Raw genomic sequence first — 19,641 nt, forward strand, 5'->3', positions numbered from 1 at the left:
TATTGTTTAGTTCAATTCCAACTTAACCGGGCGAGATCAACCCTTACACCCCTTTTCAAACGAGGCGTGATGTAGAGAAGCTCGAGTTTGTTGAACTCGTTCGTTCGATATCGACATTTGATATGATAATTCTTAAGAACTAAGATACAATTTAAAGCAGTTCAGTTGTTTTCTTGGGATTTTGGTTTCTCCTGTTTTCTGGTAATCGTTTGCAGACTATGGAACTTGAAGGCTTCATCCCACTAAATAAATTGGTTATTTTAGGGCGATTTAGTGTGAAAAGAATAATATGAATCATGAATTATAGATAGGGTTCCACTATAATTTTATTGCGATCAATTTCCCTTTATTCGTTAACAGTTTGGCAAGTGGTTCAGATTCTGCAACCTTTGTAAGTATATTCCCAGCAGCTGATTCCATACATATGGATAGAACAAAAGGGTTCAATCTTGATTGTTATCTTCTCAATTTTGAAATTTTCATTAAGTGAAGCTATAAGATCATATGTTATGGATATGGATTTGAATGGGTTGATATGGAGTTAATTAGATCATATATTGCGAGTTAACCTAAAATTTGAAAGAGAGAAATTTCATAAGTTAAACTAAAATATATATAGTAATTATTTAGAAAGTGAAGCATAAAAAAAATGAAAAAAAATATATCTAACTAAATCTGGTAAATAAATAAAATATACGGTTAATCAAATCTATACTAACAACTCCCTAAATATCTGAGATATATTCTAAGTAATTATCACGGCAAAATATCCTCNGGCAGTTTAGGAGTCAGTTCACGGTGAAATTGGCGGCAAGATAAGCGGCAACTCTCCGACCAAAGTCCCGCGGGTTAGATGACACGTGATCCGCAGCGCCCTCGGTGGTCCTCCACAACTTGGGCAATCGCTATCAATAATACCCACAAAAATTTTACTCTCAAAGCCTTTCCTCCAGTCGCCATGGAAATAGATATAGTCAAATCCTACAAATTAAGAAGCTACGCACCTAAACTTTCATTGCCTATCCTAAAACCAACACCCCACCTTCACCGTTTTCCTCCTCCAATCCACGCTTCCCTTCTGTACCTTTCCCCTTTCCCTCTCTGCTTTACTTTTAAGCCTTCCCTTCTTCTTATTCTTCTTCCTTTTTGCTACTGCAAGGATTTGTTCTTCATTTCTACAGCTTTAGTCGTTTCTGGTTATAAGTTTTTGTGGGCTGTTCTTGAAGTCTGCTTCTGGGCGGAGATCGTGGAGGGTTTTCAGCATGGACAACGAGTATGACAAACTTATCAGGAGGATGAACCCACCTAGGTACTCCTCTTCCTTCTTGTGGGCATCTCAAAATGAAACGGGTTTTGATTTTCGACTCGGATGGTGTTTTAAATTCTTTGCCTCTGTGACTACTGGAAATCTGTTGAGTTTCCGTTTTTCTCCTCCAAGTTTCTTGGTTTTGCTGACTTCTTGGAGTAATGTCAACAATCAAAAGCAGATGTGGTTTGGTTTCTATTGCAATCCATTTACTCGAGTTGAAGTGAATGAACTCAATGATGTATTAGTTTTGTGGCTGTTTGTTTCTAGAATAATTCTCCTCTCTGTTTTACTTCACAATACAATTTCTTCTCTGCTTTTCTTCTTCTCATTTATTTTATTCATTCCCTCCCTTCCCTGCAGAGTTGTGATTGACAATAACGCTTGTAAGGATGCTACAGTCATCCAGGTGCTTTCTCTAGGATTTTGATCATCTTCAAGTCTGCCCTGCACTTATTGTTCTTTTTTCTCTAAAAAAACAAGAAAAAAAGTTCAATCATGAGCTAAAGATTGCTACCATTTCTTTCCTTCCACTCATTAGGTTGACAGCATGAACAAGCACGGGATTCTCTTGAAAGTTGTGCAAGTCCTCATGGATATGAACTTAGTAGTGACCAAAGCTTATATCTCCTCTGATGGAGGTTGGTTCATGGATGGTAAGTAGTTCTGACTTTTCAGTTACTTTGAGTCTGAAAAGCTTAACCACTTATGGGTTACTTTGTTTTCCAGTTTTTAATGTTATCACTTGTGAAGGAAACAAAATCAGAGACCAAGAAGTGATAAACGCCATACAAATGGTAAACCTCCTTTCAATTTATAGGATTTTAAACCCTTGTACATGTACTATGGGATAAATAAATGAATGTTTCATCTCTTATGAGGGTTGTGTTATAATGAGATTATTAACTTCACTACACAGAGGCTTGAAGTTGATGCGAGTTTTGTGCCATCTTTGAGGGAATCCGTCGGTGTGATGCCCTCAGAAGATCACACCTCGATCGAGCTGTCTGGTAATGACAGGCCTGGTTTATTGTCTGAAGTTTGTGCTGTTCTTGCGGACCTTCACTGTAATGTAGTAAATGCTGACGTTTGGACACACAATAATAGGGCTGCAGCTGTAGTGCATGTGACAGATGATGCCACTGGCGGAGCCATCAAAGATACACAGCGGCTCTTAACAATCAAGGAGTTACTGTGCAATGTTCTCAGAGGGAATGGCGAGTTAAAGGAAGCCAAAATGACCCTTTCTCCTCCTGGGGTCACCAGCACAGACAGAAGGCTGCATCAGATCATGCAGACTGATAGAGATTATGAAAGGGCTGGCCAAACAAGGCTTGAGGTTGAACACGAGAACTTGAGACCCCATGTTACTGTCTTGGATTGCACAGAGAAGGATTACACTGTGATTACTACCAGATCTAGAGATCGCCCTAAGCTGCTGTTTGATGTCATTTGCACTTTGACGGACATGGAATATTTTGTCTTTCATGGGATGGTCAACACTGGGAGAATGGAAGCTTATCTGGTAATTTTAAGATCCCTCGAACCATTTAAGCTTTTGAGTTAGTTGTGATTTAAAAGAAAACGGGTACTTTTCTTTTCAGGAATTTTACATAAGACACAAGGATGGGTTGCCGATTAGCTCCGAAGCGGAAAGAGATCGAGTATTGAATTGTCTTGAAGCAGCTATTGAAAGAAGGGAGTCTGAGGTACAAGAGAAGCCATTGTTGAGTTTCTTTTGCTTATTGTTTGAAGTTGAAGTATCTGCAATATATAATGTTGTCTGGCTTCCTTTGCAGGGACTTAAACTAGAACTGTATGCAGAAGACAGAGTTGGGCTCCTCTCAGATATCACAAGAGTATTTAGGGAGAACAGCCTGTGTATCAGGAGAGCAGAAATAGCCACCAAACATGGAAAAGCAAAGGACATTTTCTATGTTACAGACATGACAGGAACCACCATTGATGCAAAGATTGTTGAGTCCATTCGAAAACAGATCGGGGACGCCATGTTGCAGGTGAAACACAGCTCGTGCCTCTCTGAAACGTCCCCAAAGGAGACAACAACAGGAGTCTTCTTGGGGAACTTCTTCAAGGCAAGAACATTCCAAAATTTCAAATTGATAAGATCCTACTCTTGAAAGCAGCTGCTCTGCCCTTTGTGTGCATATTCTTTCACAAGTAAAAAAGATGCACAGATACACGATTAAGTTCAAGGGACAATGTAAATGTATAGGAACCCTTCCTTTTACCCTTACAAGTGAGAGGTTTGGAATAACTATAAACCCAGAAGAAGCCTACCTTCTTCTGTTGAAAGGCAAGTTTGATTGGATGTATGTATTTGTTGTCTTTTAAGAAAATGATGTGCACAGGACAGTGTAGTGTGAGGAAAATGCTTATTCTACAAAAATTGTAGAAAAGACTGTAAAGCTGTAATTATTGGCCTCAAATTCAATGGAAATAGATGCACAAAATTGCCTTCATATTGTATGTTTGAAGATCTTTAGGAATATCATTCATCAATTGTTGAAACGTGATAGTTCTTGTATTGTTTGAAGAATCTGTAAAATTGGATCTGCTTTTGGGGAGGAAGGAAGAAATGCTAATAACTCACTGGATATAACAGACAACATTGATGGAGAGGTTTCTTGAACCCACTCCACATGTTGCTTAGCAAGTGGAACCTCTCCAGCATCTGCAAAACCTTTCAGTAAAGTTGCGTGGGAGTCTGGGTGAGCAATGTCGCTTGTGAGACCACGGAGTAATTTGGAAGCAGCAAGGAAATGACCTGCAGTGTTTTGAACCCAAGCTAAATTAAATGAAAATATTGAATACAGAACCGTTTTCTGGTCCTACAGGACTCTTTGTAGGACAAAAAGAGGCAAGGAGGCTCGATGTGGACACTGCTGATTCAGATGAGTGTTAGGCAACATAGCCGACAAGGGTGTAGTCTAAGAGATAACTCCAAAGAGAGTGATTTGGCCAATAGAAGGGAGGATATTAGGTCAACAATGGCTTTGGTTGTTTATGAAGAGGGTCTAGGTAACAAATGGGTGTAATCTAAGAGATAACCTATAACAGTCTAGGTTTGGGCCTAGCCCACCGCTAGTCGATATTATCTTTTATGGACTTTTTCTCAAGGTTTTAAAACGTGTCTGCTAGGGAGAGGTGTGAGGAGAGGTTTCCACGCTCTTATAGGGAATGTTTCATTAATCTCTCCAACCGATGTGGGATCTCACAATCCACCCGCTTCAGGGCCAAGCGTCTTCGCTGGCACTCGCTCCCCTCTCCAATCTATGTGGGATCTCACAATCCACCCTCTTCAGGGCCTAGCGTCTCGTTGGCACACCGCCCGGTGTTCACCCCCTTCGGGACTCAATGTCCTCGCTAACACACTGCCTGATGTCTGGCTCTGATACCATTTGTAACCCATCAAATTCATCGCTAGCAGATATTGTCCACTTTGGGCTTTCTCAGCCTTTTCCTTTCAGGTTTCCCCTTAAGGTTTTAAAACGCGTATGCTAGGGAGAGATTTTCACACCCTTGTACAGAATATTTCGTTCTCTCTCCAACCGATGTTTGATCTCATATAACTCCACAAGAGAGAGTGATTTAGCCGATAGATATTACAGGGTCAGGGTCAGGGTCAACAATGGCTTTGGTTGTTAATGAAGGGTGTTATCCAACAGATAACCCAGGAGAGAGTGATTTGGGCCATAGAAGAGGCTTTGTAAAGAAGGGTCAAGTATGGCGGTGACTATGGGACTTGTTATGTGAGAAACAAATGACTCCAAACTAGAAGCATATAACAAGCACACAAGAATTAACCAGGGAAGTGACTTGCCTGCTTTACACAGACACAGGATAAAAGTGCTCAGCAAGGTTCCCGCAAGATTTACATCCTGTTCAACACACTTGCTAAACACTTCAAAAGCAGCTTCCAGTTGTGATTCCTGACAGAGCCCTTGAAGCAGGGACGTGTAGATTGTAATGTCAGGTTCCACCTTTTTTCCAAGCATATGACGGTAGAGCACCAAAGCTTCCTCCATCTGATTGGATTTCGAAAACTTTTGAACGAGGATGTTATACGTCTTTAAGTTACCTCCACAGCCACTGGCAAACATCTCATCCCACAGCTTCCTAGCAGGCCGAAGTAGATCTTCTCTACAACATGCTTCTAGCACAGAATTGTAAAAGTATACATCGGGGGCAAACCCATTTTTCTTCATCTCTTGCAGAACACCATAGGCCTCTTTCACCATTCCAGCCTTGCATAAGAATGAAATTCTTAAATGATATCTATCATAATCATCGAAGTAGTTATGTTTACTCAGAACTTGATAAACTTCCAACAGTTCGTCAATCTTTCCATGCTTGCATAGATTCCTACTCAGATTTCTTAAAGTCAGGAGAGTAGGGAATCGCTCTTTCTCGACCATCAACTTCAAGAACATAATAGCAGAGGAAGGATCAATGGCAGCGACTGATCCTATCAGCACATTAGAAACATCTTCATCCATGGGAAAATTTCCTCTCACAATAACTTCACCTAACTCTTTAGCTTCACATATCCGTCTCCCAGCTATTAAAGCAAATAAGAACTCCTTATAATCATGAAGCCTTGGAGCTACCCCCAACTTTCTCTTCTTCTTCAGGGTTTTCTCCCTGTCAACCACACTCCCTGCTGACTGATATGCTTCTCCAAGAATCCAATACGTCAAAAAGTCAGGCTTGCAACCCCTGTTCTTAAGCTCATCCAAAATATTTGAAGCTTCTGAAAGTCTAGATGCCCCACAGAGCCCATGAATGATCAGCGTGGCAACGACAGATCCATTGATCTCCGAATTATTGGTCATAGCATCATCCAGCATGTTCAAAACTTTAACTACATCAGCGTTTCTACAAACCCTCCATATAAACACACCAAATCCAAGAGTGTTGAAAGGAATGCCTTTAAGAGACATTTCATCGAACACTTTCTGGGCATGATCAAAAAACCCATCAGAAGCAAGAGCAGCCAAAAGCGAATTACATGGTTCGGATCCAATAACGTGGGTAACTGAAGTAACCTCCTTAAAAACCAGAAAAGCATCATGTGTCTTCTTGCCAATGATCAACGAATCAATAACAGAGTGATAAACAGATAAATCGAGACCAATTCTCTGAGTTTTTACCTGTTTCAAGAGACTATGAATGGCCCCAAATTGGCATGAAAGAGAGAGAGACTTGAGAACCGACTTATAGGATTCAGAATTGTGGGCGAAACCAGGTTGCTGAGAAGCCCAATTGAAGAAACCGAGAGCGAGGGAGTGATGACTGAGAAGATGAGGATCGATGACTTGAGAGACAAGCGATGGATTTAGCGTTTCGCGAAAACCGAGTCGATGCAAATTCTGCTCCAGTGAAGGGGTCCATGATCCAGCCGGCCTTGTGTGATTTGAAATTGATAGTATGGTTCTGCTCACTCGAGTAGCTAATTCTTGTAAATGGGGTTTCATTTCAAAACTGCGCGGGAGTGAACGGCTTTCGTTTCTGAGTCCGTCCTTCCTCGAATTGTCTCCTTTGGGAGTAATTGATGAACAATATGGAGGCAAAATGAATTATCATGATTGAACTTAAAAAAAAAAAAAAAAAAATAATGATAATAATTTTTCCTCGAAATTGGATTCAAGCATTAATAAAAAATAGTTCATGGATTGAACTTGATATAATTCACCAATAATTCGTAGATGAACTTTAATTTCCTTTTAATGAAAATGTATTAATTCCAACTTAAGATTTACAATTGCAATTCTAAAAAAAGGATATTTTTTTGTTTCTTTGAGATTGGTAAGGAAACCTCGTGTAGGCTCATGGGTGATCTGTGTTCGTGTAGTATTTCTCTTCCGTGCTTTCCTTAACTTCTAGTTCACGCCATCGCAACCCAACCAAATCGCTCTTAGAAAAGTGGCAGCCACTACCATCTGCTACAAAGCCGCATCGCGACGGCATGGATAATCGGAAGGTTATCGTCTGCGACAACGGAACTGGGGTATCTCTTTCTTCTTTTAACCGCTGCTTCAACCTATCGATTTCTCCCCCCTCGATCACCCTCTTCTCGATTCGGTTACCTAAAATTAGATCGTCGATTAATCGCAGTATGTGAAATGTGGATTCGCCGGGGAGAACTTTCCCACATCTGTGTTTCCTTGTGTGGTGGGGAGGCCCCTGCTTCGCTACGAAGAATCGCTCATCGAGCAGGAGTTGAAGGTTCGCAATTTCCCTGTTTTGTTTGTGTCGCTCATCGAACAAGAATCGCTCCTCCGTTTTCATTTGAATATTGTAGTCACGTGAACTGAGAAATCATCTCTGAATTACTCCTAGGACATTGTCGTCGGAGAAAGCTGTGCAGATTTGCGTCATCAACTTGATATAACCTATCCAGTTCACAATGGAGTTGTCCAAAACTGGGATGATATGGGTCATGTGTGGGACCATGCCTTTTTCAATGAACTGAAGGCAAGGATTTTGTAGCACTTACAATCAGCATTACACATATAATGCTGAACTAAATTGCTTCTGTTTTTGCTGCCAATAGATAGATCCAAAAGAATGTAAAATTTTGCTCACAGACCCACCTCTGAATCCTTCGAGGAACCGTGAACAAATGGTTTGTGAGCTTTGATTTTCTTTGAATTTTGTTTCGATTTCATTAATGAGTTGGGTCAATTTTACCAAACAGGTTGAGACGATGTTTGAGAAGTACAACTTTTCTGGGGTCTTCATTCAAATCCAAGCAGTTCTAACTTTGTATGCTCAAGGTGCTTATAAAGATGAATGAAGGTGTACCTTCCCTTGTATATTTGGTTAGTAGATCATAATTGTTGAACAGAAAAGTAAATATGATTACGATGCAGAAGAAAAAGGCATACACCTATGGTAAACACCCTCAAATTCACTCTTGTTTTTCAGCTAATTCTTCACTCATTCTTCTTCCTCTGCCAGGTTTACTGACTGGGTTAGTCATCGACTCCGGTGATGGTGTCACTCATGTGGTAAATAATTTACATATTGCTGAACTCTTTTATCTTCCTTATGCTTATTGAACAAAGTAAATTTGTTGTCCAGGTTCCAGTTGTTGATGGTTACTCATTTCCTCATCTTACAAAAAGAATGAACATAGCTGGGCGACACATTACTTCATATCTTGTCGATTTACTCTCACGGAGAGGGTGCGAATTGTTTTTCATTGAACAGTCGATATCAAAACTGGATGGAAATTAAGAGATTATTTCTTCAGTTAAATGGATTGTTCTTTGGCTAACACATACAACTTCTTGAAGGTATTCGATGAATAGGTCTGCTGATTTCGAGGCTGTTAGGGAAATTAAGGAGAAGTTATGCTATATAAGGTCGACTAAACAATTCGACTTCGTATGCTTTTGATATGTGCTTGTTCACCGCGCTTTAATGATACATGTACGTATGTATATATGTGCAGTTATGATTACAAGAGGGAATATCAACTGGGGCTTGAGACCACCATTCTTGTCAAGAACTACACTGTAAGTCACCTTTCGAAATTCTTTGAAGAGTTCAACTTAATCATACTCTGTATAAGTAAACTCCTCTGACTTCGATTGAAGATTCTGGAAGTTCACAACAGTAATAATCCTAATGGACCTAGCTATATAAGTAACCACTCCATGTTGCCTCAACTCAACTAAGACAGCATATTCTTAGTTGAAATACTCGAATATTAACATTCCCCACAACAATGTCGAAAAATATCTACCGTGGCTCAATTTTTTTATGCGTGTGCTTCGAATGACCCAAATAGGGTTTTGGTTTTAAGCGTGTACATACACTTTTATAGACTATATTTCTTTGAAATTTGGGTCGAAATCATTGCATTTGAACTCCAGGTTTTGTATTCTTGTTCTAACATGATTTGCGACTTTTTTTGAAGTTTGTTGATTTGAGAGCTCTTTTACTTGGTTTTGGTTTTACTGAGAGTTGTGTTTGATGTTATTTTAATTTCACGTGGATGATTTACTTTAAGCAGCTTCCAGATGGAAGGGTGATCAAAGTTGGCACCGAACGTTTTCAAGCTCCTGAGGCGCTTTTTACTCCAGTAAGCCTGTGATTTTTAACAAAGCTTTCTTTTTCTTTGTTCAACATTGTTATGTGCACTGTACTTATAACAATGTTGATTAAAACAAGGTTGATTAAATAATAAATGAAGTTCGTTCCTTGATGCAGGAACTGATAGATATTGAAGGGGATGGCATAGCAGATATGGTTTTTCGTTGCATTCAAGAAATGGATATTGATAATCGGATGATGGTATGGTTAGATGTTTGATATGATTTCAAGAAATGGATATTCATTTTTGATGTTAAAGTAAATATGAATGCCATTGGTTTGCAGCTTTACCAGCATATCGTTTTAAGTGGTGGGAGCACAATGTATCCAGGATTGCCTAGTCGGTAATTACTTTATGTTTTTATCTGCAATTACTTCATAGGGTTGACCCGTAATTGGTGTTTAATATGTGTTTAGAGCTTGAGTACATGGGTGACTAATTGTAATAATATTCAGTTTGGAGAAGGAAATAGTTGAGCGCTATCTCGAAGTGGTGTTGAAGGGAAACAAAGATGGTTTAAGGGTAATATCTAATCCGATCCCGTTAGCTATTAGTTATTATATGTGCCTGTAATTAATCTGAATGATCCATAGAAACTGAGATTGCGCATAGAGGATCCACCAAGAAGAAAGCACATGGTGTATCTGGGAGGTGCAGTCCTAGCAGGAATAATGAAGGTATGTTTGAGTATGGCGATATCGAAAACGTTATTAAACAACCATTTGAGAAAAGAGGAGGTCACTGTATGTTGTGACACATCCAGGATGCACCTGAGTTTTGGATCAGCAGGGAGGATTATCTAGAAGAAGGTGTTGGTTGTCTAACAAAATGTGGGCAGGCATGAGTTTTTGGGAATCACTTGGTTCTTGTTTCCTCTCCACTTTACCTCTATTTTCTTTGGTTCCAGAGTTGTAATGCAATCACAACCTGTTTTGAACTCAAACATCGGCGCCTTCTAATTTGTTCTTCAAAGATTCAATCTCAGTTTGTTTCTTTATAAAGTTTCAAATATTAAAACATCTACAAAATCTAAGGCATGACTCCAAATACTACCAGAAGGGAGAAATAGACTTCTTTACGTTTAACTCTATATATCCAAAAATTGAACCTGCTCTTCCACCAGATTTCAAGGACTTAGCCCTTCCAAACTCTTCAAGTGTTTGTGGGTCAAATGAAGAATCATCAACCGTGGTGAGTGGTGAGAGGAAAGTTGTGAGATCCCACGCCGGATAATTAGGGTTGCGTTTTAAAACTGTGAGGATGACGGCAATACGTAACGAGATATTGGATAGTGTGCCAATGAGGATGTTGAGCCCCGAAAGAGGTGGACACCGGATAGTGTGCTAATGAGGACGCTAAGCCCCGAAGGGAGGTGGACACTGGGTAGTGTGCCAACAAAGACGATGGGGCCCAAAAGGGGGTGAATTATGACAATATCTACTAGCGGTGAGCTTAGACTGTTACAAATGTTCTCAAAACCAAACACCGAGCAGTGTGTCAGCGAGGACGCTGAGCTCTGGAGAGGGGTGGACACAGGACAGTGTACCAACGAGGAGGACACCAAGCAATGTGGCAATGAGGACGTTGAGCCCTAAAGGAGGTGGACATGGGACAGTGTGCCAACAAGGATGTTGGGCCCTAAAAGGAGACGTAATGCTGGACTACAACTACCTCGTCAAGGAGACGTAATGCTGGACTACAACTACCTCGTCGCTGCCACAACAACAAGGAGATCAAGAACCAAGGGAATCCGCATCTGCCGCCACTACCACGACCGATGCCATCGCCACTGCTGCCACCACGAAAGCAGACTCAAATCAGCTCAACCATAGCTTGATGGGTCGGAGCAGGTAGATCTTTATTATTAACCTGGAGTGGAGGGTGAAGTTGAGATCTACTTAGACGGGGAGAGGCAATTTTTAAAACTTTTGATTTTATATATTTAAGTTGGTTGGTTGTTCCCATTTAAAAGCGTCGGAACAAGATAGTGGACTGCACTTTCTTGCATGTGCACAAGTAGTTGCTTTCAGGAGGAGGCCCCGCCATAGACGCCGTACCAGAAACCTGCTGGTGCTCAACCAATTGAATTCCACGCAATTGGAGAAGATCTTGAAGGCCCAACGCCAAACATGTTCAACTGCCACGTCGGGAACTTACTACCAATTATCCGGAATCCCTCGTACTTCATAGCATGGACAAGGGCTGCTTGCTGCTGTTGGGGTGCATGGAGATGCTGACGAGGATATAGTTTCTATGAATGTTTAACTACTTATTTCCAACCAAAATATCAAATTTGGAAAGAAGTATTTGTAAGGTAAATGGAGAAAACAATTAAAGAGGAGTAAAAATGTGTTGATTAAATACTGAGCAAATACAGAGGAGGGAGATAACAGCGATTACATTCCTGTCTGATCAAAGGAAATGATGGGAAGAAAGTGAACATTAATAATTAGTTGAATAATTAGTATGTCCAAAGTGGTGGGGACTGACAAATCAAACCCAGAAAAAAAAAAAAAAAAAAAAAAAAAAAAAAAAAAAAAAAAAAAAAAAAAAANAGAAAAGAAGCAGAGACGAATGGAGTCAAAGCCAGAGAGCTCCGGCGTCTTTAAGGAGAGGGACAAGGGTGCCACTGATATGGGAGGCCATGACTCTATCCATAGCGCCCACCAGCTTACCACCGATAAACACGACGGGGACGGCAGAGGAGGTTCCCAAGAGCGTCATCAAGGCCTTCTCCATCTCCCCACCTCTGGGGTCCTCGTCCAGCTCGTGCACTGTTGGATTCACTCCCATCCCACAAAACAGCCGCTTTATAGCATGACACATGCAACACGTACTAATGCTGAATATCACCACCGCGTTCTCCGCTGCCAACCTCTCTATCCGCTCCACCGGATCCTCAAGGGCGGCGGTGGTGGCCATATAGCACCCCCAAGATGGCGTGGTTTGGTAATGCATGTTGTTCACAAACAAAAAAACAAAGCGCAGAAGATGGATGAATGGAATGATGAGAATGCAATTATTATTTATAGAGGGGAGGGTTTGAAAGATTTGAGAAGTTGGAGGGGGGTGTGTTGTTGAATATATCTTTTTAAGGGACAGCTTCTGAGGTTCTTAATTTAATAAAAGGACCAAAAAGCCAAAAGCTTTGGTCTCCCTCTAAAAGTAGCAGAGAGATAGTGGTCAGCGAACGCATGCGATATCTCAAAGACAGAGAGGAAGACCCTGGACTTCCCATTTTTTGAACTATAATAAGGAGAGATTTTCAAGCTTCTCTTTTATAACAATCCATATTGTTTCTTTTTCATGTTGTAAAATATGTCTGTTAGAGAGAAATTTCCACACCTTTATAAAGAATGCTTAGTTCTCATCTCTTTTGTAACAGTACATATTGTCCACTTTGATCCGTTGTGTATCACTGTCAACGTCACGATTTTCAAACGTGTTTATTAAGGAGAGGTTTCCCGTTTTTTCTCTCTCCAACCGATGAGGGATCTAAGAGTGTATTGTACGGAGATTATATCCTAATAAGTTAGGGTGACAAAGGTTGAGGTGTTTTGGGGTACATAATAATTAAAGTAATGTCTATATTCTTTGAATCCGAAGTGTTAAGTACTAAGTAAGCAGGGTGATCCTGTTTTTTGTTCCTTGTTTTCCCTTTATTATATTAGAAAATAAACACGTATTGTAGACGAAACATGTCTGATCTAAAATCTAAGTTCTTCCTAGGAAAAACAATCAAACTGCAAAATCAAGTTACCCAACAAAAAAAGAAAAAAAAAGTGTCTTGAGGGTTGTCGGCCGGCAAGAGAGAGAGAGAGAGAGAGAGAGAGAGAGAGAGAGATCAGACGGCTGCCACTGATCTTGATCATTGCATTTCAATCCCTTTTGTTGAGTAAAATAATATGGGTTCCAAACAAAACAACGTGGACGTCACAAATCTATGTTTCTTCCCTTTTCCAAATTTAAGGTATGCGTCTTCTTTTGTTCCATATATTCATCACTTTACTTACCATGGTCCTAATGCGTTAGGCTAAAAATAGAATGGTAAAAAATTGAGGGTGTGGTGTAAAAGTAAAAATGGGAGTAAAATAAGAGGTAAAAGGGAAAGGTGTTCAAAGTTAAAGAATTTGATTATTATTATTGTTGTTGAAGTAGAATAGTGATATTGGTGAGTGGAGTGGGAGCACGCATGTTTCTCTTATGTTCCAGACATGTACACAACATGTTCTCTCTTATTTACTATATATTAATGTTTTATACTTCTTATGTTTTACCCTTTGTTTCCTTGTTCTTTGTTCTATGTTTTGTTCATTTCTTCATCATCATCCACACTTCTTTCCATACTACTTTTCCCTCCAAACAACCATATACCCCCACTTCCTCTCGAATCGACTTAGTTAAATTCTCACGTTGGTTGGGGAAGAGAACGAAACATTAGGTATAAAAAACTCTCACCTAGCAGATGCATTTTAAAATTGATGTTTTTTTTTGCCCGATAGTAAAAGGTGAAACCATTTGTTGTATTGTGTAGTTGAGTTGAGGTGTAGAATTAAGTAAAGAAGGGGGAGAGGGAGTGCGGGGCAAGGTGTGTGGGAATGACTTATGCTGTCTATTGGTCTCCCACTTTTGGGAAGCAGGCCACAAATAGATTTGGAGTTATAGATTAGGGAACCCCAAGTAGTAAGTAAAGGCATGGCCTTTCCTTTATATCTCTCTCTCTCATTACCTGAGCACACAAAGGTGGCACGCCCTTTTGAGGGTGTTAATTAATTAAACCAAGAGGGCGTACTTAGAAGAGGAGAGGACAGAAGGTGTGGGACAATGGACGCCCACTTTGGGCAGCCTTTGCTTCTCATTTTTGCTGACGTTATCCCAACGTTGACTGCTTTTTAAGCTTCTGTCTTCTTCTTTTAACTTATTTATGTATTCTTTTGTTGGAACCCTCTGCTGCATCCATCTCTGTTTGTCGCATTTTTATGCTAATACTCACTCGGATTCTCTTCATTCCTCGTCCCTTGTCCACTTTAATCTGTTATGTATCATTGTTATCTTCACGATTTTATAATGTGTTTGTGCTAGAAAGAGGTTTTCACACTCTTATAAGAATGCTCTATTCACCTCTCTAATCGCCGTGAGATCTAACAATTCGCCCCTCTAAAGGCCAAACATGTTCGCTGGCACACCACCTGGTGACTGACTTTGATATCATTTATAACAACCTTATTCCGCAACTAACATATATTATATGTTGTGAGCCTCACAATTTTAAAACGTGGGATGTTACAGTTTTATTCTTGTGTTGTGTGTTAGGGTTTTGGCGTTGGGATCTGACGGGAAGGTGGTTTTGTCTCCCTCTCTTGGCCCCATGCTGTTTTGTCTTTCACTCTTTTAAGGGAATGTATGCTTCATTACCCTTTTTCTTTTATTACTTCCATGTGGATTAACAATTATTAAATAACTTTTTGGTACTCAACTTTATCCTCTTCCGCGTGTTATACAACAAGCTTAAATCGTTTCTTTTCCAGATTAAATTGGATTAACTGAGAGGAGCAACTACCACCGTGTCGTGAGCTTTGTAATACAACCAAATGGCACACATTGGACCACGAGAATGGGCCACCTTAGCCTTGGTCGAGGTGCCATTTGGGCATTTGGGGCTACTGCATGGTTGGCTGGGCTTGAATAGTGATCGGGCCAGGGCTTCGGATGGTGGTTGATCCAGGACTTGGTCGGCCTTATGTGAGCCCCATCGAATCCTGGCTCTTGAGCGTTAGATTTGTAATAAAAATTTGCCTGAAAATGAAATTCGTCTGCCCGCCATACGCCACCACAATCATTTTCGTGCCCACACCACTCCCGCCAAATTCTGCAACCGGTGATCGCCGGTGACCGCCCCAAACTTCCGGTATCCTTCATTTTCTTGTTAATCTCTCTTCCCGGCTTTTTTTCCATTTTTCTTGCCGTGGGACTTCCGACTTCGTTCTTCTTCAACTTCTTTTTGATTCCGCCATGTTTGATGTTCGATTAACGATTCGAATTGGCCAGTAGGGTTTTGAGTTATTTCATTTCTCCACTTATTCTATGTGAGCCGACTGTTTCTATCGAATTCGAACACAATGAGCGCTGTGAATATCACGAACGTTGCAGTTCTTGACAATCCATCGCCCTTCTCTACTCCCCTTCAGTTCGAGATCTCCTACGAGTGTTTGTCTTCTCTCAAATACGGTATTCTCTCGATCTAATTTTTGTCGCTTTCTATGTCCTATGTGTGTTCATTGATGATTTCCCGTTCAGTACTATTTCAATTTAAGTTTTATTAGGGTTTACTTTTTAGAGGTTAATCTTCCAGAGCTTTTTGCATAATTGACTGTGAATGCAATCTCGGAAAAGTTAAACTAATGTCAGATAGTTTTTGGTAACTTACGAACAGGTTTGTAGTACTCGGGCGCACCTTCATACTGAAGTCCTTTAGTTTTGACTTTGAATCCTGTATCTAATATTTCTTATCTGTGTATAAAGTTTTCAATATTGCATCAAGGGTCCGAGGAATTTCTGCTTACATCAGCCGAATTACTTCATGGAAAGAAAAATGTGGTTTGATTGTAAAAGAATGTGTAAGATGACCTTTCTGGGATTTGTAAGAGAATATAACTCTGAACAGTTTGGGGGAATGAAATTAATCCCTTGATTTTTGGATTGGTAATGAATAGTGTTTATACCTTAAAAAAAATTTGTCTCCACTTAATCTCTAATATAGTTTCTGTCACCTCTTCATGGGTGCTTTAGTTTATACCATTCTAGCGAGTAGTGACTAGTGAGAAGGGGAGATGCTGTAGTTATTTCTAGGCTTTGTCCTTATCTTTTGGTGCAAGGTAAATGTTCTAGAACTGGATATTTGGTTTCGGCAGAATGGCTAGTTAACTCTGTCTTGGACTTTTAGGTGAGTATCTTATTGTCGTCTTGGTCCACGCTTTTATTTACCTGTACCTCTAAGGTTGCAAAATTCTCTGCATGCTTTTTGAACATGAGCCTGAAGATACACTTGGAAAGTCTAGGACCTTATTCTCTATGTTATATTGCATGTTAGTGAGTGCCAGTGATTATCACATCATGATTCCTAATATTTTCCCTCTGTATTCATTTCTACTCCATCTAAGATTGAAGGTAATTAATTGATGTTGTTAGCCCTATATATGTTGAGGGATAGGATATTACTAATTTTCAATTTATTGGATATGTAATGGGATCACTGATGATGAACCAGAATATTTATCTTAGTTTATTTATGTATCTTGGTCAATTGGATTATTGTAGGAGCATATCAAGCAAAGAATTTTGGCATTTCCTGAGTACGATTAAAATTTTGTGATGATAGCAACATTAGATAGGCTGCAGTGGCTTTATTGGTATCAAGTTGAAAAAATTACTTTGATAGAGGTTTATGATGAAACTTAAAAAGTGATTGTTTGATGTGTATATGGTTTGGATGTTGGCTATTGAAAATGCACCATTTAGTTCTCCAACTTCTTACTTTGCACCCAACATTAGGATATCTCAGAAGAAACTATGTTCTTTGTTTAGTCAATACTCCAGCAACGTGGTCTGTATTTGATTAGGCTCTTGAGGTACTTGTGGCATATGTTTAAAGAACACTCTTGTGTACTTCAGAACTTAGGCGGTATATGTTAACAGGAAGGCAGGGAACAGAAACTGAAATACTTTCTGGTATTTTTATGGAATAATGGCTGCAGGTCATTGAAATCAGTCACATTTTTTTTTTCCCAAGGCTTCAATGAATGATGTATTGAAGACGTCCTTACAGAAATTCAGATTTGTTTTTTACTTTTATTATTTATTTTTAAGGAACCTGTTAGAAGCACAAGATCTGTGTTAAATAAAAGGAAAGTGCATTTATGCAAAGCCAACTAGTATATATAGTAGGCCATAGCACCTCAGAACAATTGGTTCAGACTGACCAAAAGAAAGTCTAAGCAATGTTGGATTGGATTAACTCTCGGTGGAATGGAATTGGCTTAGAGTCAAATGTAACAGTTAGCTAACTTCCGTCTGACAGACATGGAATATGCAACAGGTGCATTGGTTCATTTGAAACTTTGGCCGTACAGTCAACAGTCTTTATTAGATCGAAGATTTCATCTGATGTTTCATATTTTCAAACAGTCCCTATGGAGTTGGGACACAACCGAACCCCCTGGATAAGGCGAAAATGAAGCTCTTCTTGATATTTTCGGTCTGTATTATTGTGGTAATGTATGGATCTGGAGCAGTTTGTAAGAAGCTTCATAGAAGCAAGGGAAAAAAAAAAAAAGAAAAAAAAAAGAAGAGAAGTATGATTAAGCAACTAGATTGAATTGTATCGTTAGGCGTGGATATTTCTTGAAGAGGTGTGAATATGCAGTTTTTTCTATGACACCCCGAGAATAGTATAACCAATTGATGAATGGAAATACTGTTAACTCTATTTTTAGAAGGAAATTTGAGTGGAAGTATGGAGTCTTTTTCTCAAGGTGATAAGCACCTAGTGCATAAGAAATTATTTTTATTATTGAAATATTTATTTTATTGGATTGGAAGTATATCATTTTATTGGATTGATCTATCATTGTACTTATAGTAGTACCCTCTTGACTTAACGTTTCTACTGTTTTCTCATTCTGTTTCAGATTTGGAATGGAAACTAATTTACGTGGGGTCTGCTGAGGTTGAGACTTATGATCAACTCTTGGAGTGTGTTCTTGTTGGACCTGTCAATGTTGGTAATTACCGTTTCGTATTGCAGGTAAACTTCTGTAACGAATTTCTGTATTTTGTTATCATACATCATCTTGATTATAGAGCTACCCTTGCTATCACTCCCACATGGACCATTCCCAGGCTGATCCTCCGGACCCGTCCAGAATTCCTGAAGAAGATATCATTGGTGTAACTGTACTTCTGTTGACCTGCTCATACATGGGTCAGGAGTTTGTCCGCGTCGGTTACTACGTAAACAATGATTATGACGATGAGCAGCTAAGAGAAGAACCTCCAGCCAAAGTCCTGATCGATAGGGTTCAGAGAAACATTCTCTCTGATAAACCGAGGGTTACAAAGTTTCCCATTAATTTTTACCCAGAGACTAATGATAGTGGAGAGGAACCTCCCAACGATCCTGTTTTAGCTGAAACCGACGGAAACGAACAACTACCTGCTTCGCCTGAACATCCTTCAGACGAACAAAGTCCTAAAGTTTAGCTTTGATAAAGGGACTACCATTCCAACTAAGTCACAGTATTCCTGTGTCATGGTCGTTAACTTGTTCTCAGAGATCATCATTGCTGGAATGTGGATGGTTTTTGGGTCCAAAAGCTGAGATATTTTTTGAGAATATGATGGTTGAAATGCAGTCTTCAACAGCTGAATTTGCGACTCAGTTCATTACACGTTGACTTGTATTCCCATGGTTTGTACTTTGTACAAAGATAGTACAAATTCATTATTTTGAAGGCCTTGTTTGATAGCTAGAAAACTTTTTGGCGTTTAAATGGAGCCGAAAAACTGTTAGATAGGAGTATGTTCATATTTTGAACAACTGTGTGTTGAATTGACCACAAAAACCAATCTACAAAGCTACTTTGTTGCATAGATTGCGATTTCTTTTACTTATAATTTCCATGCATTGGTAAGTGCTAAAAACGGTACTATTTCCAGCTCTTATTATAAATGAACTATTAATTGCATTGAATTATATAACAATAATGTATATGATGGGATTAAAATTAATAATTAATGGTTACCCCCTTAAAAATAGAGACTCTAATGATTCTACTTCTAATTAATTGTCGTCAATAATGGAAGCTTCTTTTGTTTGAGAATCAACAATGGAAGCTTCTTTTGTTAGAGAAGAGATGAAGAATCACATTCTTTAATTGGGTGGAAGGATAATATGTGTGAAATGAATGAGATGATGTTTCTATTATGCTATTTAAATATTCTTCCGAAAAACAAATTGATCTCATAATTAAATTGAGAATTGTTTACGGATGAAAAAGATAAACAACTTCTCCATAGTCTACAAATATCTGTACTCTAAAAATGGTAAGATTAAATTTAATTATATTTTATATTAAAAAGAATTATTGCATTTTTCTCGAAAAACAAAAAAGTGGTATGGGATATGTTTATATATATATATATGAGGAAGGGG

The 19,641-nt window shown here is 39.3% G+C and overlaps 5 protein-coding genes across 7 annotated transcripts; 3 read left to right on the top strand and 2 right to left on the bottom strand.

Annotated features, from left to right (window-relative positions):
• The first annotated feature begins 870 nt into the window (after positions 1-870).
• Positions 871-3,789, top strand: LOC111808753 (ACT domain-containing protein ACR6-like). The gene is made up of 7 exons (XM_023694912.1): positions 871-1,309; positions 1,670-1,715; positions 1,848-1,962; positions 2,036-2,103; positions 2,226-2,831; positions 2,911-3,015; positions 3,106-3,789. The coding sequence occupies exons 1-7, from the start codon at positions 1,263-1,265 to the stop codon at positions 3,445-3,447; spliced, it is 1,329 nt and encodes a 442-aa protein (XP_023550680.1). The 5' UTR covers positions 871-1,262; the 3' UTR covers positions 3,448-3,789.
• Positions 3,790-3,796: 7 nt separating this feature from the next.
• LOC111808752 (pentatricopeptide repeat-containing protein At5g14080) lies at positions 3,797-6,929 on the bottom strand. Of its 2 annotated transcripts, XM_023694911.1 has the most exons (3): positions 6,481-6,929; positions 5,151-6,378; positions 3,797-4,094 (listed from the first exon to the last, which is right to left on the bottom strand). In XM_023694911.1, the coding sequence occupies exons 1-3, from the start codon at positions 6,802-6,804 to the stop codon at positions 3,826-3,828; spliced, it is 1,821 nt and encodes a 606-aa protein (XP_023550679.1). In that variant the 5' UTR covers positions 6,805-6,929; the 3' UTR covers positions 3,797-3,825. The 2 variants fall into 2 exon arrangements, with proteins under 2 accessions (XP_023550679.1, XP_023550678.1); XM_023694910.1 differs by having other exon boundaries at positions 5,151-6,929.
• A 192-nt stretch (positions 6,930-7,121) lies between these two features.
• On the top strand, positions 7,122-10,425 carry LOC111808755 (actin-related protein 2-like). Of its 2 annotated transcripts, XM_023694913.1 has the most exons (15): positions 7,123-7,337; positions 7,445-7,555; positions 7,670-7,804; positions 7,884-7,955; positions 8,028-8,106; positions 8,291-8,340; positions 8,414-8,517; positions 8,629-8,697; positions 8,787-8,850; positions 9,351-9,419; positions 9,548-9,631; positions 9,716-9,774; positions 9,887-9,953; positions 10,025-10,108; positions 10,195-10,425. In XM_023694913.1, the coding sequence occupies exons 1-15, from the start codon at positions 7,296-7,298 to the stop codon at positions 10,273-10,275; spliced, it is 1,170 nt and encodes a 389-aa protein (XP_023550681.1). In that variant the 5' UTR covers positions 7,123-7,295; the 3' UTR covers positions 10,276-10,425. The 2 variants fall into 2 exon arrangements, with proteins under 2 accessions (XP_023550682.1, XP_023550681.1); XM_023694914.1 differs by lacking the exon at positions 7,884-7,955 and having other exon boundaries at positions 7,122-7,337.
• Positions 10,426-11,998: 1,573 nt separating this feature from the next.
• On the bottom strand, positions 11,999-12,481 carry LOC111809275 (glutaredoxin-C1-like). Its single transcript, XM_023695716.1, has one exon. The coding sequence runs from the start codon at positions 12,387-12,389 to the stop codon at positions 12,012-12,014; it is 378 nt and encodes a 125-aa protein (XP_023551484.1). The 5' UTR covers positions 12,390-12,481; the 3' UTR covers positions 11,999-12,011.
• A 2,707-nt stretch (positions 12,482-15,188) lies between these two features.
• LOC111808088 (probable histone chaperone ASF1A) lies at positions 15,189-19,079 on the top strand. The gene is made up of 3 exons (XM_023693885.1): positions 15,189-15,659; positions 18,119-18,234; positions 18,330-19,079. The coding sequence occupies exons 1-3, from the start codon at positions 15,551-15,553 to the stop codon at positions 18,687-18,689; spliced, it is 585 nt and encodes a 194-aa protein (XP_023549653.1). The 5' UTR covers positions 15,189-15,550; the 3' UTR covers positions 18,690-19,079.
• Positions 19,080-19,641: the final 562 nt, after the last annotated feature.

This window comes from Cucurbita pepo, chromosome LG13, assembly GCF_002806865.2.
Source record: "Cucurbita pepo subsp. pepo cultivar mu-cu-16 chromosome LG13, ASM280686v2, whole genome shotgun sequence".
NCBI classification, from domain to species: Eukaryota; Viridiplantae; Streptophyta; class Magnoliopsida; order Cucurbitales; family Cucurbitaceae; genus Cucurbita; species Cucurbita pepo.